General features: G+C 42.5%; 1 protein-coding gene across 7 annotated transcripts in view; it reads right to left on the bottom strand.

Annotated features, from left to right (window-relative positions):
• Positions 1 to 17,046, bottom strand: part of Dip2 (disco-interacting protein 2) — a 33,151-nt gene extending 16,105 nt beyond the window's left edge. For 2 of the 7 annotated variants that reach the window (XM_077424424.1, XM_077424428.1), the window contains exons 1-4: positions 7,525 to 10,086; positions 6,192 to 7,114; positions 4,722 to 4,793; positions 1,889 to 2,113 (exon numbers count right to left, since the gene is read on the bottom strand). In XM_077424424.1, coding sequence (XP_077280550.1) covers positions 1,889 to 2,113; positions 4,722 to 4,793; positions 6,192 to 7,114; positions 7,525 to 8,351 — 2,047 coding nt within the window. In that variant the 5' untranslated portion in view covers positions 8,352 to 10,086. Of the gene's footprint in view, positions 143 to 1,888; positions 2,114 to 4,721; positions 4,794 to 6,191; positions 7,115 to 7,524; positions 10,088 to 16,853 lie in introns of those variants that run through there. The other 5 variants (XM_077424423.1, XM_077424422.1, XM_077424425.1 and 2 more) reach the window with 5 other exon arrangements.
• Between the last annotated feature and the right edge of the window lie 847 nt (positions 17,047 to 17,893).

Below are 17,893 nucleotides of genomic sequence, written 5' to 3'. Positions count from 1 at the left end.
GTGAGTCTGCGATTACCGCGTCTAGCTGCCGCCGCCGCCGCCGCTGCCGCCGCTGCAGCAGCCGAGTTCGAGTTCCCAATGTTCCCTGTGGAGCCACCAGAACCCGGGGGACTGGCGATTCCTCCGGGCGCTAGTCGGCCGCCTGCATGCAACACAACAACAACAACGGCACATAGACAAAGAAGGGACGCTACGAGAGGTCGGCTCGGCTCGGCTTGGCAAGAGCTGTCGTCGTTCGCCTTCCCTCGGTCTCGTCGCACCCAAATAAACGAGCGCTCGAACTTGGAAACCCTTTGGAGTTAGTGCATTCTCTATATCTACTTCGCTATCGTTAATCGCGCGAGTCAGTCCCAGCGGAGAGCGTTGGAAGAAACAAATCCAACCATTTTTACGTTAACGATCCCAGGAATCGAGACTCCGTGGATCCGTCCTTGAAATCGAAGCTAAGGAACAAGGATCCTTGAGGTCTTCGCGACTCTAGGGAATAGGGTTCCAAGCGGTTAAGCGCCGATCCTCGCCAAAGGCCCAGATTTTCCACGATTTACATGCCGTGGTAGTGCGTTATTTATCCGGATGTGAAGAGGGGTAATCTTGCGGTTTAATTGCGCCATTGACGGTTGGTCATTCCACCATCGGATGCTGCATCTCGTAAATGTGACTCGTATCGATCGTCCGTGGCGCGACGCACAGGAAGGTCGGAGGAGGAGGAGGGCCGGTCTCGGTGGCGTGATTCAGTTGGAATAATCGCCGGGTAATTTCAGAAGAGTCGTATGGATCATCCTGTTATGTGAATTTACCACGCACTACATATCGAACGGTGATATCGAATTCGGTCGCGCGTCTCGCGCAAAAAAAAAATTAAAAAAAAAAAAAAAAAAGGAGATTTTTTTTCTTTTTTTCGAAAGTCATAAGAAAGTGTCAGACGATCAACATCGAGAGTCTCTCGGTCTACCGCGAGGTGCCTGTCGCAAAATGCATGATGTAGGATGTAGATCCGCGGTACGCGATCTCCGCGATCTATGTGAAGGAATCTCTATCGACGAGAACGCGATGGAAAAATGGAAATGTTGCACGCTCGCGGATAACACGACGCAGTCGGCTGAATAGGGAGAATGCCGATGGATGGCAGGCCGGCTGGCTGGCTGGCTGCAATCTTGAGTCACCCGAAGGTGGAACAACCGGTCTCGGCTACCGCCTGGCTATGTCAAATTACAAAGGTATCTAAAGGTGCAAAAGCGTCTCGAGGCAACACACGCGAGAGAAATACAGGGAGTAAAGCAGGCAAGCTACACGGAGGAGAGAGATAAGTGCAAGCGACACGACGGACAAAATTCGTTTTGCTTTTAACAATTTTCCATGGTGCGCAGAGAGAAAAAATGGGGAGTGTAACCATTCCGAGGGGATTCACATCTATTTTTGTAAAAAAAAAAAATTTGGATGCGGAAACGGCACAGATAGAACACAATGAGATTGAGGCGAGAGGGAACGTATCGTCATCTCAGGATTTCTCATCGAGAACAACAATTTCGACGAGGGGGGGGGGGAGGAAACTCGCATCGTTCTTGTAGCTAAAATCGTGTTATTCGTGTCATGTGTGTACACGTGTGTGTGCGTGCATACAAAGACGAAAGTACGAAACGCACAGTGATTAAAGAACACTTTGCAAATTACCGAACTCTACTGTGTTCTAATCTAATCGGAAAGAAAAAAATACTCTATGAAACAAATTTTCTATGACTCATCGAAAGGGCAAAAAAGCTAAAATTAAAGCAGAATTGCGACACACAATCAATAACGCGTATATATGCGCGCGTTAACGTTCGCTAACTCGCCGCGACTCGGAGATATACGCTCGTTCGCGTGGAGCCTACATAGTGCGTGGCGCTACCTGAGTGATAGCGCTTCTCGTTGTGCGTGACGCGCCGTTGCGTGCGTCGTGCACGTGGCTGCGGTCGACCGCCACCACCATAGCCTCCTTCTCCTCCGCCTCCTCCTCTTTCACCGCCACCGTCACCTCCTCCGCTTCCGTAACCCGTTCTCTCCAGCCCTCTACCAACGACGCCTCCGCCGCCGTCGCTGCCGCCACCACCACCAATACCACCATTTCCAGCCCCTACGATCCACATAAGCGCGTATGCACGGTGTGCTTCGATTCTTAAACACCCGTATTTCTATACTTTCTCATCGTTTTTATCTCGCGCGGCTCATTACTTAAAACTGATAATTTTTCACACTGATAATGCACTTTTGAAAGAATGACAAGTATTGTTATCGCGAAAGTGATGCGGTTACAAAAAGTGCAATACCAAGCAGGATCAAATGTAATTTTTTTTCAATTTTTAAAATTCTTAGTCTTAAATTTACCATTCCGCACATTATTTCTGTACTTTAAACATGTAAATGGGTTTGAAATTCTGTAAAGCCAATTCGAAGGAAATTGGAACCTGTAAATGTCGGTAATTGCCGTCACTCCAGGATCACCTTAAACGACTTTTAGACGGATACGGATACGCAGTCGACTTCCTCTCGCGACGCATCATTTGGCGGTGTGCAATGCTGTCACAATGATTCGCCTTATCTTAAAAATTAATCATATAGAGACTACGTTTCGCCTGAATCGCACGATGGATTTATATGTAAAAGAACTTCCCGTTATTCGACTTGGCCATACCGTGCTAGAAAACTGTCGCTAGTTCGACTCGCGCGTCCACGACAATGGCAGATGCACGTAGCATATAACGAGCGGATAACGCGGAAGCGCTTCTTCCGCGTGCAGGTACAGTTAAACTGCAAGCCGATTGCAGCGGTTCTACCGATCGCAGCTGCGGGCGCAAAGGCGCGTCCGTCTAACTATACGGGGTGCCTCCATGGAAATATACGAGATTTTCAAATACATTGCCTATCATCAATTCCAATTAAAGATTTTACTTTAACGTAGGCAGATTTCCAGAGCAATGAGCAACGATAGCAAAGTTTATATTCAAATTTGTATATTTAAGAGATTTTTAGAAATTTCAAAAAATCGAAAACTCATTTTTTACTTTCCACTAGTTTAATGCTATAAACATACTATTTAAAAATACTGTATTTTTCTGTTCGCTACACTCCTATAACACCTTAATCCTATTAGAACACACAACATGGGTCTCCCAGATGAAACTTCGCTTACTCGGAATTCTCTACTTTCGATATTTAGTTTTAACTTCATAACTGATAAAATAAAACTCTTTTTAATACTAAAATTTATTCAGGTATATTCTCAATCTCAGAGCTTAAAAATAAAAAAAAACAAGTCCAAAAATATTAAATCTGAAAAATATTATATCTGAACCAACAGAGTTATAGCCAGCCTATCAAAGTTACATAGGTCTTCGAAACCCGCATGTGGGTTTTCGGGATGCTCTGGAAGCTGTGTGTTCTTAGGATTAATGAGATATCTTTTTTCTGTTATAGATCTTCAACTTCTACAATTAATTTAATCTTTTTCATTCTTTTATTCGATGAAAAGAACATCTTTCATTTAGACAAAAAACTACTGATTCATTCTTGTCACGAAAGTTCTTCTAACAAATGATCAAGAATGAGAACAACTTAAGCTAGCAGAAATATTTCATCGCACTTGTACTAAACGGTTAAAAATGAGAAATATCTAACCGTGAAAGGGTTAAATCGACAGGCAGCGGGGCGCATCAACGAGAGATGCGTCCGCGGAATGCGGCCTGCACGAACCAGCAAATGACGCGTGGTAACGTCCGGACAATTCCGTGTCCGGTAACTCTCGCGACGATAAGACCAAGTCTCGCTGCAGCCGCGACAGTTGCGGTACCGGTTGGCGAACTCGGAAACGATTCGCGTTTACACTTTGCGTTCCGCGATGCGGAAACGCGTCGATCAACGCGCCGTAATTCATTCTCATATGGATTTTCGTAGAGCACGAAATAATCCCATTTGAAGCGGCGAACGTAAAATAAACAGAGGTAAAATCGCACGCGCGCGCGGAATCGCGCATCCTTCCTGTTACATCGCAATTTTCTCTCGATTTTCTCCCGACCTGCCTGCGTTCCGCGTTTCGCGTGGCGCAAGACCGTCAGCGGTAGTGCGTTGCAGGTTGCAAGGTGCCGAGTGTTGAAGTGACGCGTGCCGCCGCGAGGATTGCGTCTCTGTCCCCTTCCTTTTATACAGAGAATTGCATTTGCCATTGTGCGCACAATGAGGCACGTGTCTCCTGAGAATCGGAACGCGATTGATATTGCGAGCTTGTTGCGTCCCGATATGGCACAACATTGCATACACACAGACACACACACCAAGATGCGACGAGAGATAAAACTCGAGAATTAGAAACTGGCGGTTGTTTTTCCGTTTGAAAAAGCATCACCTATAACTGTAGAGCGAATAAATTTACTTTTTTTTTCGTAGACTAAATACTATGAGATATAATTAGTGCAAGCTTTACCGAGAAAATTAAAAAAGAAGTCTCATTTCTGTCAAAATGCCGAGTCTTTTCTAAAAATATTTGATACCGTATGATCGACGTACGGACTCTATGCGGAATCGATCGATCGAATATGCGACTAAACATGTGGGGCGATAATATTTTCACATCGCTGATTTCTCGTCCGTTCCGTATCGCACATCGCGAATATAACGCGCGATGATATCTCCCGCTGCCTCCTACTTGCGGGAGTCTTAATGAATTTCTAGAAAAGCGAAACACTCACCTATCTGCTTCGAAGCGTATTGCTGAAGTAGACGCGTCCGTTTCTTTTCATAACCCTTCTGCGTAATATCTCCTGCAACAGCGGAAAACGGCTTAATTAATCATGCAATCCAGGAAATAATTTAAACAGTTTAATACTACGTCTCGAGATCGTCTCTTAATATCTCGAGTATAAGTGTCAAAATCGTTGTTACATTTTATAACATTAAACTTGGCGAATTGCTCTCGAGAAACACATGTTCTCTTCTGTCTCCGTTATTATATCCGTTATATTCACGGTACACAATAACAAAACATTTAAATAAAGATACTTAATGGTATTTAATGGTATCTATAATACTTAAACTAAGATGAAGATACAAATAAAACTAGAGAAGATAGGATAGTAAATAAAACAGTATAGATATATATGTTCATAAAGATCTGTTGAAGATCGCTGAAAATAAGTCGCGGAGATCGGACGTACGTTTTCAGGATTGAATTTTAGATCGATGCACGCTCGGCTGCCGGCAGCCGGTGCTGATGCAGCTCGCCCATGTGCCGAGTACGATGTAAAACTGGTTAGCGTACTCGCCTTTCGTCACGCCTCGTAACTCGAGAAAACGCCGAAGAATCGATTCTAACGGCCGAGACATGATTTTTCCACGTTCGCGAAACGAAACCGGGCCATCGCGATTATGCTAATCAGCGCGTTCGAGTGATTCTTGATATCGTCGATGCGACAAACTTGTTCGTATTCGTCGTCTCTATATGACAATTTCTCGGAAAAAGCGGCATGATGTACGAGTCTGTCCACGGGAAAAATCACACACATATATATTTATACTTGAATTTTATGGATGTTTATATATTCAGATAATAAAAATGGATAAACCTGTATCAAACATGTAACAAAGTGTACAATTAAACAATTTATTTCCAATACATTTCTTTATTTTAAGACTCGAATGTTAAAGAAATACGCAAGAAATAAGCAAGGAATTTCCACGCGTCATAAGTAATTCAGCCTTCGAAGCAGCGAAAACCGTGCAGTAAGAACCACGTTGAGTCGTGATCGCGATACGCGTGCAGGCTCGCGTTCGAGAAAGAAGCTCATCGAAACCGATCGCGGGAAAATATGTTGCGCAAATAATGCCGTCGGACGCCGATGGAGGTAACGGTCGGGCAAAGGATAAATAGATTCAACACGGTCGTAATCGCTGCGATTCAATTGCGTCGCCTGTTATTCAATAAGTATCAAATATAACCAAGATTATACGTAGATTATTAAGCTGCATGGCAAGTTTACGCGCGTTTTTCCAATAATACATTACTATTCTTTTCCTTAGACTTCTAAGTGTAATCTATTTGTACTAAGGAGTTGTTATTCCATTAGAATTGTTATTCCATTAAAAAGAAATTAATTTTGCTATTATTTCTGCTACTATCGCTCTTTCCTGAACGACCTATAGAATTATAATTCGAATCTTACTAGGACGTTTCCTCAAGGATGAGCATTTGCGCACGAGGAATACCGGTTGACCGGACGCTCTTCTCAACTGCGATTTTCGGCGCAAGGGTCTCCTCCTAAGTCCCGATTTTTGCCTCTTTAAATACTGTCGTTGCTGCGGAAAGTTTTTCCTGCGCTCGTTGAAGCCATCAGCGTCATCGTCCTCACTGTCGGTCGACGAGAGATATCTGTAGCCCGTGTTAGAGCTCTCGTTTTTCGACCTTTCCTTGACAACGTCCTTGGCTAGAAAGGTGAGAAACTGACTACTGGCAAAATAATTTCCAGAAATGACGGTTCTTGTCGGCGCCGCAGTTGATATCATCGTCGTTGCCGTTGTCGCTGTCGTCGTCGTTGTCGCCGAAAGTTTCCAAGTGGTCCCGCGCACCCGAAGACCGTTGGTTCTTAGCTCCTCAGAGAACAGCTTATCCTCGTTAAAGTCGCTAATTTTTGGCGCCGGACAAGCCGACGATGAGGACGACGTCGCCGAGAAAGAGCCCAAAGACGATGAAACGATCGAGTTCAAGGCGTCATCTTCTCGACGCTCATTGAAATCACCTGACAGCAACAGCTTCTGATCGTCAAACTGATCGTCTGACACATTCGACGACCAGTCGTTAATCCTTTCCAGGATCGGACCCTCGTCATCGGGGAAGTATCTGATCTCCCGCCAAACTCGTCGTTGACGTCTCGAGCGACGTCTCTCGGGCGGGACGAACCATACCGGACTGCTGGTGCGAGCTGGAGGTTGCTGACTCTTCTTGCTAGCGCGTTGAGAAGTCCTCTTACCACTTCGGCGACGAGAATTGGAATGTCTAGACGCGCTCGTTCGTTTGAAGTAGCCCTCAGTGCTCACGCTTGGCGATGGCTTTGGTGTCTTCCGACGAAAGAGACCGTTTCGCGTCACCCTAAAGCCAAGCAGTGTCGATTGCAATCGAATGCTCCTTGAAGAGCGCAATATTCGACTCAATCGATCAGTGAAAATATACGAGCGATATGTAGATATTAATTTTGCCACGAACACGTTCAACCAAAAAAAATCTCATTAATGTAATTATATTAATTATAATTTCTTTTTATCCTCTTTCATAAATTCAGATCAAATACAGATTATATTCGATATTCGCATTTTCTTTAGCTGTATGAAACAACAGATAATCAAAATTCTTCAAGTTTTGAATATTGTAATTAGTTATTTAAAGACTACCAAACTACCAGACTACCAAACAAAAACCAAAGATTTTAGCAGCTCAAGGAAAGACATTCTATCATTTCCTCATTTTCACTGATCGATCGTTATAACGGACAAGCTAGTCACCCCGGTCTGAAATCAGCGAATCTAGCGATCCTAAGAGAGAAGCCAAAGGACGACGACGACGAAGTCTCCTTGCTGACGGGCTTCTCTGGCGCCGAAACCGTTCTCGCGACAGTCGGCTGCGGTTTCTTCTCCTTTAGAGCGCTGTCGAGAGAATGATGAACTGAAGAATTCGAAACAGAAGAATACGAAGGAGCCGATGATATTGGAACCGAGACCGGAACCGGTACCGCATCCCTCCATATCCTACCAAGACTAATGCTGACACTGAGTGATCCTTCTGTAGAGGACTCTTGGGTCCAAAGAGTGTCGTGCGAATTCGTCGTCTCGTCTCGACTTAGCTCCGCAACGATTCCGAAGGATTTAGATTTGGGTGTCAAAATAGGCGAGGCATCGAGCTCGAGAATTTTCAGATCCTCGGCAACCGAATCCGTGTCGGTATGCTTGGCAAGTTTTGTGGCTTTGGTTTTAGGATGCTGAAGAGACTCGAGATGATCTTCGTGAAGCTTCTCGCGGGAAGAGGAACTGACTCCTTGAAGCCACTCGTCGTAGGTAATGGAATCGCGATTGAGGGAATGCTCTTGATCCTTTTTGAATTCTTGCTCCTCGATTTGTTGTGAAACAATTTTATCATTCGTCGCTGGTTGCGGAGGAGAATTCACGACAGGCTCCAGATTCTTCTGGAGACGATTCCGCCGTTTACCCCGGTCCAGATAACTCTTCCTAATAGAAATCCTCTTGAAGGACTCGCTGCGCTTGAAGGAGGGCTCGTTGCGGTCCTTCTTGCGGCTCACGAGCCTTCTCAGGTTCTCGAAGGTGAGGGGCCTCATGAGGCAGCGCGACCAACCTCGACTCGCGGAAGTAGAATCGCTGCAGATTTATACTATCTCTAAGTGGTATCGAATACACATTTGTGTGGCAAAGATTAATGAATGCAATCGCGAATCACAAAGGTCTATATAAGAGGTATAAAGGAGTTATAAGTGTAAAAGTATCCTGCGTCTACAATCGAGAATTTACGGAGAAGTTTGCAAAGTCAATAAGAATCTCGGTAATCCTGGTTTTGCGAAAGGGAGCATTTTGTGGAAACAAAAGTGAATTTATGGATTCCTTTCTCCTTCTTCGTTGCTTCCTTTCTCTGCTTCTCTTTCTCAGTCCCTTTACTCTTTGTTTCTCTTTTCTTCTTGCCCTCCTTGCCCTTTTCGCTATCCGTATCCTCCTCTTCGTCCTTCCTCTCCCTTTCCCTCTTTCTCCGTTGCGCTAAGGTCCGCTAAGGTGCAACGCCGAGGTCTTCCAGTCGTGGATGATCAGCGTGGCTTTCCTTTTTCGACGCCGTGCTGCTGCGCCGCCACCACCGCCGCTCCTTCTCCCTCTTCCTCATTGCCCTCCTCTTCCCTTTTCTTCCGTGCCCTCGGTTCGAACGGAATGATCATTCTATACGAAAAGATTCAGCGCGAATTGCACGAGCGTCTTTGAAGTCAATGCACTCGGTATCGAGAAAGTGATTTAGTCTCACACACAAATAAGACTTGTCCGACGATCACTATTTTTGCTTATTATAATTATTGTGTTGGATTTAAATAATTCTCTCGAGCTGATGCTAACTCCAGATTGTTAAGGCGACATTCGATATATTTTTGCAATTGACATATCTATCTATACTCGCGTCCCACTCATAACATCGATGATCATTTATCGGCAAACTGCTTAAACATTTTTCCTCTTAGATCACACTATTACTTCGTCGTTAATCGATTCTTATCTCATCAACTGGTTTCCTTCGAATATCTCGCTCACTGATTTAACTGCCACGAAAGCACCTTGAAACTTCGTCAGATACTTTCTCCGCCCTCGGACGATTACGGCGTTTGTCTCTTACCCCTTTCCTCTCCTCCTCTGCCGTTCTCCACGCGATCTCTCGATAATCTGAGTGCGATTCTCTACGTGGAATCCATGTTTCGTGTAAGGAAACTTTTATTAAATTTAATTTTATTTTCTGCTTAGTCAGGAAGCTATATTAAAAGAGTCACGTCCAGTAGACGAATTAAATTTATATTTGGCAATACGTATTAGGAAAATACACTGTTTTTCACTGCTTAAATATGTGTGATTCGTTGTTTACACACTAAAAATACACTTAACACCACAAGATTCCCATAAAATTCTGACAAATATTTACTGAAATGGTTAACACTTGCCGGGAATGGAACATTCCGTTCAGACACTCATAAATCTCTGGCGGTCGTTTAAAATCACTATCCTTACCCCGCCGTGGACCAACTCGCGGACACATACACCTCTCTACTCGCTTTCAATCGGCAAGCGAAAACCTCTTACTCGTGCCGCGAGCACGCGAAATAATTTACTCGCACGTAAACCAACTTGATGCGTTGCATCCACGCGATCGCTTCGCCGAAATGAAATTCTTTCTTCAAAAGAAAGAACTCAAGCACAAACCGAGCACGCTTCGGAATCGCGTGGCGGCTCGACGCGCGTCCGCGCGTTCGAATTCGCGCGGCGTCCGCTTCGTCTCGCCGTCGAGGCGCGTATACTCCAAGTCGCGTCGAATCACTGGCATTTCGCGCACTCTCCACGACTCACGGCGATTCTCTTGCGCGCGGGGAGAGCTTAGAGAGAAGGAGACAGAAGAAAGAGAGAGAGAGAGAGAGAGAGAGAGAGAGAGAGAGAGAGAAAGAGAGAGAGAGAGAGAGAGAGAGAGAGAGAGAGAGAGAGAAACCCTACGGGTGGGAAGCCGGCTCGCGCGTGTAAAAGTCGCTAGACGGAAGAGTAGGTGAGAGGATTGAGCGAGCGCGAGGTACGAGCGAACGAAGAAGAGGTGAGAGGGAGCGAGAGAGAGAGAAGCGGAGTGGTGGTGGCATGCCGTCCGTCCACTCTCGCCTGCCTTCTTCGCTCGCAGCATCCCACTCTCCCTCGCCCCATCTCGCTCGGCACCCTTCGCCGCGCTGACGCGGCCTCTCGCTCTCGCTTGCGCGCTGCCCGAGAGCTCCACCGGCACTCGGAGATCTCGACTCTCCGCCGCCTCTCCCTCTTCCCTGCCTCCTTCCACGAGAGATTCTTAAGGTGGGATTACGAGGGTCGACCGGAGTTTCGGCCCCTCGCGGGATTGTTACAGTCCGCGGTGTTAAAAGCCGCACGATATAGCGCGCAAAAATATTGATAAATAATTATCGATAAATTGCAATTTTTTTCTCTTATTTCATTCGCGAGCTATCGATCCCACGAATCTTCGCTTCCGTCTCATTTTGACGGACCTGGTTACGTACAAAGAAACTTGCGCATTTCGTGCCGGCTGTAACCACCTGACGGGTTTCGCGAAGAATGCATCTGGAGTCATTTCGTGCAAATTAGCATTAGCTAAAGCATTGTTTAGCAGTAAATACTTTATTTTTATGAATCGAATACTGCTCTTCAATTCTTGAGTACCAACGTACGCCGGCAATGGCGGCTCTTTTTACGAATAAGATTCGAGACACGCCTACGCTCAATCGTCTTGTAAAGTCAAATGCTTCGGCTTCGCTTGCGATTACGAACGAGTGGGCCGTACGGAATGGTTGCACGGTCATACTTTTCAAACTTTCTCGTCTTATCTATCCTCCAGAACCGTAGATTCCACATTTTACAATAAAATCTAATGTATTACGAAAAAAGTGTGATCAATTATATATTTTATAAGTAATAAGTTAATCGAGCAGTAATATTGTGATTAAAGCCGTCATTAAAATTGAGATCGCAAGTATAAGACGTTCTGTACACAGAAAAAAAGTGTCAAATTAAATTTAATAAAACTTATACTCGTGTATACGCAACAATCTATAATTTTCTTATATATAAGAACTTTACTTTTCATTTCAACTTTTTTTTCTTGGTTGAACTACTTTTAAAACTTTGTTTAACCATATAAATGACTTCATTCTTCATTCAAGCAAGTTTTCTTCGTTTAATGCAATATAATCTCATTTCAAGATTATGGATTGTTACGTATATACGAGTACTATACATATACAAGTGTTGATTTAACACTTATTTTTTTCTGTGTACACTGTTAAATTCTTAGTGTCAAATTATACTTAATTTTACTCATTTTTTAACTATTCCTTTTATAAGTCGCCAGTGCTCCTACTCAATATGTCGTTAATTTAACTAAATGTTAATTTAACTAAACTAATGGCGTTAAAATAATACTGTTTTGTGTTAAAATAATAAATGTCGACACACAGTAGTTAAAAATAATAAAATGTTCCGATAAAAAATTATACGATAATGCATGTGCTGCAGCTTTAATTTTTATTTATTGATGTAATTTGTTTAATTTATTGCGCACTGAGAATGGCCTAATGTCAGGCCGAAACATTTAAGTTGTCAATTTGACTTAATTAAATATTACGACACTAACATCTTGTTATGGCTCTGTGCCCTTTTCATTTATTTAATAAAAAAAAATGTTATTTAACCTAAAGTATTGGTTTACATTTCATCCATTAATATTTAACAGTGTACAATTAAACAATCAACATTTGCACATTGATTAAGGAAGACCTGAGTATCATTCGAAGCAATTGACCGTCATATACTTTTTGAATCAATGCTCTATGTGTGAATGCTATAAACATTGAAGACTATGCTATACTTTGAATCGTTTGATTGACATTGCACGAAGATATCTGCGCTCACCAACTTGTATATCTTCGCTTACATAAAGAGTTTTACGAGATGCTTCTCTATCGATATATGATATGTGTCTCTCTCGACAATCAGAATTCTAAGCACCATGAATCCTCCGTGGAGGGTCATAATTTCACGTACCGAGGACATTTGATATCACCGATTCTGGGTGCCGTGTGGCATAACGTGGATCATTAAACCATATATAGGTATATTGTCAGAATGGTGCGGAGGAGGGACACTATATAATAGCCGATAAGCGCCGAGGAGTGTCTACGGGGCACACTGGCTCTCAAGGCGACTCGAGGACGTTTACCTACGAAACCGGCGACCTTGATCTTACAAAGATTGTTGTTCTCCACGAAGAGGCGTCCGGTGTGATGCTGCTGCTGCTGCTGCTGCTGCACCTGCGTCGCGTGCGACAAAGTTGCGGCTAATCAACCCTGTTCTCCTTCCATTCCTATATACTGTCCACCGGAAGAGCAAAACGTTCGGTAAAAAATATCGCAAAGATTAATCGAGTGTTCATGACGATTTCGTTCCGTCGCACATATTCCAGAGTCTCTTGCTGATTTTCGGAGTAAAACTGACGCTTTAAACAGTATCAAGGCAGAAAAAAAACGAGAGATAAGTTTTATATACGTTGATATATTTGCACACTATCGTGAGGTCACGATTGTGAAGTGGCGGTAGAGCGAGAGAAGTGGTGAAAAATAGAGAAGCAAGGAACAATAAAAAATGCCAGAGCTCGATCGTAAAAGAATTATAAGATACGCTTTCTATCGGTTTCAATGGATGTATTTGTACAAAATTAACGATAATCTTTGGGATTAAGCAACATTGCGATGCGCATCAAGATCGCCGAGATGAATACGCGTCGTTTCTAATTGGTCTAATAACACGGCAATTATGAGATTGTGGGTTAAGATCGCTTTCTATTATTTTACTAGGTGCACCGTGCGCTCGTGTTTCTGCATCGAGAACCAGTGACTTAATAACACGTCGCAGCGATAAATCCAGTTAAAGAAATTATACCACGACAGAAACGACGCTTGTTAAACCGCTCCGTATGACCTAATTTATCGGTGTTCGCCGGAGAACCCGAAAAATATTACATTTATTTTCAGAAATACATTTCAATAATAAAGAAAAATATTCGTCAAAATATAATAGAGAGAATCTAATACAATCAATTGTTGAAGAGAATACGAGCAAAGGTTTAATCTCATTATTATATACTAAATTTTAAAATAAATATGTTACGTCACGTTTATTCTAAATTAAACTGCGACATTTAATGCAAAAGTGTTTAATGTTTTTTAATGCTATTTATAAAATAATAAATCAAATTATCTGCAAGAGTGTCCGCCTTTCGCTTTCACGCTTGTTTTAAATATCAAGAATGCAAGGCGTGCATTCTTATGTTTCGTTTCATTGTATATTATTTGTGGGTTACATACTTTCGAAACGAATTAATCATTTTCTTGGAATAGAGAATATAAAGACCCGGATTCCACGATACTTTTTATACGCGCCACGAGTACTTATACTTATTCATCAATAAAAAGCTGCGATCTCGAAAGCTATAACAAGTTACAATTATTTTTCGTTTATTATTATTACGTCTGAGACATTGTGTAATTGGTACGTGTCTTTTTTTGTTAAAAGAGCAGTCTCATCGATAGATAAATATAAGTACCAAACACATAACATATTGCAGAATAAGAAGCACGCGCAAAATGCTATAATGAAGAGCATAGCGAAGTTGAGCCTGCGTGTGTGTGTGTGTGTGTGTGGGGGGGGGGGGGGTAACGCGCACGATGGAGTCGTTTCTTCTTTATTAATGCGGATGCACGACGCCACGCTGGCGTAAACTTTTAAGTCTTATTTACAGCTGCATGGACAACGTAAGCCGCTTACGTTACACCCGTGACACGTGCTAGCTTGGTCAAGCAGTTGACCAAGAAATTGCATTCTCCTCGTCTCCGTTCAACAACCGAGCTCGAGACCGAGCTTGTCTTTGCCTCACGAGTGACGCGGCTCAAGGCTCGCAAGGCCGTGATGACCTTAATTAATGATTAATTGACATTCGTTCGTAGGTATCGCAAAGAGAAGATTCGAGGATCCATCGTCTATCGGAGTTGCGTCTATCGATAATCGCGGAATAAGGAGTTCAAAGAATCAAACATTCTCAGCATGTGATCACCGCGCACTCACTGAGAGAAAAAAATAGTTGCAGTTATCACAATTTCACTATAATTTTAATTATTTTCGGTGTCGACTATACATTTTTATAGTTATTTTAATATACGAATTATAGCTGGCTCAACACTACATTATTGTTGTCATAGCCTTAACATGCATTCATTCAACAGTATACCTGTGATTTATGTATAGTAATTAAGCCCGATTCTCACTATTGGTCAAGTCACAGTCCGGTCAAAAATCGTTGCCATTAAATTCAATGCTTTTTCGAGTTTGCATTCACACTGCCGACCGACGATCGACCGTGACCGGCAGTGTGAATGCAAACTCGAAAAAGCATTGAATGGCAACGATTTTTGACTGGACCGTGATCGGACCGTGACTTGACCGATAGTGAAAATCGGGCTTAAGTCTATAAATATACTATGTGATGAAAATAACCATAATTGAAAGATCTATGCATATAAGGTTATATTTACTAATATTATGGTAATAATAATTATAAAAATAAGAATTCCAACCATAATTATATATTACTATAAATTATAGTCGCCAAATACCACTTTTCTCTCATTGTGTCAGTGAGAAGAAAAGAACATTCTTGATTTGAAAATATCTTTAGTTTCAACGTGGAAATTTTGAAATGAGATTATATTGTGTATTAAACGAAGAAAATGAAGAAACTTGCTTGAAAAAAGTAATTTTACATAGTTCAACTAAAAAAAAGTTTAATAATAAAAAGTTGGTTCTTATAAAAAAATTATAGATTGTTGCGTATGTACGGAACAAAACAATGAGCACGTTAACTTGAGTATGCAAGTTTCGATTTGACACTTTTTTTTCTATGCGAATAAAACGTCGAATCTCTCGACTCGGGCGTTTTCTATAAAGAGAGGGTGAGAAAAAAAAGAGAGTATAAGTATGTCTAATTGGTTAATTGCCAAATTGGCGCTCTGCTAATAATCCCAAGTTCCTACAGATCTAATCTAATTAATTTGCGCATAATTGATAATATACATAATGAGACGTACAAGACTACAGGACACCCGACATTTTCTTACTAATACACGACTGGCCCCTCCAATTATTCGTTACGTCATCAAATTGACGTAATCTGCAAACAACAAAATTTTCCGAGGGACACCTATACCATTTAGAGGGGGACGCGACGGAGGAAGAAACCGGTCGCTTCCTCTTTACAACAGTTCTAACTACGAATGCAAATAGCCGCATTCTCGAGAGTGAGTTACAGCTCGCTCGCTTACTTACGGGAAGAAAAGCCTTGGACACCTGCAACATTGGGGCCGCGGTGTAATTTTGTAACGCAATGTGGGAACCAACGCAATTATTTTGCGACATGACGCGACGAAACGTTCATACGCAGACAGCACCATGTCCGAAATCAAGACATAAGACGTCTTAAAGATGTTCTAAAGATGTCTTTAAGACGTCTTATGTCCCCGATTTTGGACGTACTGTCTGGGTATCGATGCGAGTTAAAATTGTCGAATGAAGAAACTGTACCTAAACACATAACATTTATCGAATAAAAATGCAAAAATATTCGCAATCGAAGAATCCGCACGAGTCCGAGAAATTGCCTTTAATTCCTTGGAATGAAAATTTTATCGAGCATTAAACAGTAGTGGACAAAAATTTTGCTCCGTCATCCGGCTTCATATCCTTCGTATCCAAAAATGAATCGTTCGATAATCTTGATCGGCACCCCTTTAATTCGGAAGAGCCAAGCCAAGTGATAATACGTAACGTTGTCGATGCGTACTGCGAGACAATGTCCGCGAATAAAGTGAGCGACTAAAATCATAATGCCGAACGTGCATGACAAAGGGTAAAGGGATTTCTGTTAATTGAGAGGGATGGACGGCCATTGTAATTTTTAGAAGTGGGAAAACGTGGAACGTAAATGAGAGTACTCCGTTTCGCGTAACAGATTATACTACTCATCGGCGCGCACCGTTTGTCACAACAGACAAACTTTGAAATTTTACTCCCTTAGCCCCTCACCTCTCATTTTCGGCCGCCTGTTCTCTCGGCATTAGTTATTTAACAAATTTAAATAACGCTTGTCTATTATTCGATTTAAGAGAACGACATCGCGAATTGCGGAGTATACCTGAAAAAAAAAAAACAGCAAGGGTTTCTGACTTCTTGCAGAGGGAACGGAGATGGCAACGGCCGTAAGGTGTTATCGATTTTATCAACAAACGGGGGCTTCTAGGGGATTCTATCTCGGTGTAGCACGGGGTGAGTCAGAAAGAGCGAGAGAGAGATACGAAAAGAGCGAACGCGACAGCGAGAAAGAGAAAGAGAAAGAGAAAGAAAGAGAGAGAGAGACCGAGACATGGAGAACGAAGTTCGCCGCGAGGGGCGGCGGACGATCGGCACTGCGTTCGACGAAGTCGAAAGAAAAAACGGTCACCCACCTTCAGACAGCTCGAGATCTAACTCGGCGAGCTTCTCCCGCACGTCCTCCGGGAGCTTGCCGATGTCGATGTTGTACTCGGCCATCGCTAGGCCATCCGCGCTGCGCCGTGATCGCGAATCCACCAGCGGTGCATACCACGACCCGTCACCACCGTTCGGCCATCTTGCCTGCCACTGAGGTGCGCCGTCGCGCCACCGGCGGCGCCACCGGACGCGCGTGCCTGCTCTTGCAACCCGCGCCCGCGCCTTCAACCCCAAACAGGTGACGCGAATTGTGCGGTATATCGAGAATTCGATACTTTTGATTTCTTTCGTAACGAAAAGCTCGAATGACTGAATTCAATAGAATGTAGCCGCACAAATTTGCTTATTTTTGGAAAGTGACATTTCCGCGAAAAATCTCCCTGTTGGAGAAATGTCTCAGAATTTTTCAGATTATTAATCAGGATTTCTATGAAAAGTTTAGGATTTTCTCCGAATTTTAAGATTTTCTCAGATTTTTTATATGAATAGAAACGTACGTTTTTCAGAAAAACAGACAAAATAATAATAAAATATTTCAGATTTTTCTCGCCAATACATCTTTGTAGAAATCTGAATAAGAGAAAATCGGCGTAATTTATCAGAAATTTTCATGTATACAGATACTGAAATATTCAAAAAATCCTTATCCAATTACTTCTGAAAGTATCTGAGAAATTTTTTCAGAATATTTTTTTCATAATTTTTTATGTAAAATATTAAAAATTCTTAAGAAATTTCTGAGAAAATACGAGAAATTTTTTTACTAGGAATTACCGAAAAGTTTATATTATATTTCGGATAATCACATGCAACCGTATGATGAAAATTCTACCTGCAGCAGGTGTTTAAATATTTCTGCAATCACACACGGAAATGTGTAACCAATAAGATTTAAAGCAGCAAGCGAATTGACCAATCGCAAACAAAAATTATCGAAAACGCCAGATCACCATTTTTAAATTCTCGGCTGCGATTGGTTGGTTCACTTATCGCTTTATTTTTACTGGTTATACTA

Source organism: Temnothorax americanus, unplaced genomic scaffold (genome assembly GCF_048541705.1).
Source record: "Temnothorax americanus isolate GAGA-0224 unplaced genomic scaffold, ASM4854170v1 Scaffold84, whole genome shotgun sequence".
Classification (NCBI taxonomy): domain Eukaryota; kingdom Metazoa; phylum Arthropoda; class Insecta; order Hymenoptera; family Formicidae; genus Temnothorax; species Temnothorax americanus.
Note: the sequence above shows the minus strand (reverse complement) of the source record. Positions and strands in the feature narration are given on the sequence as shown.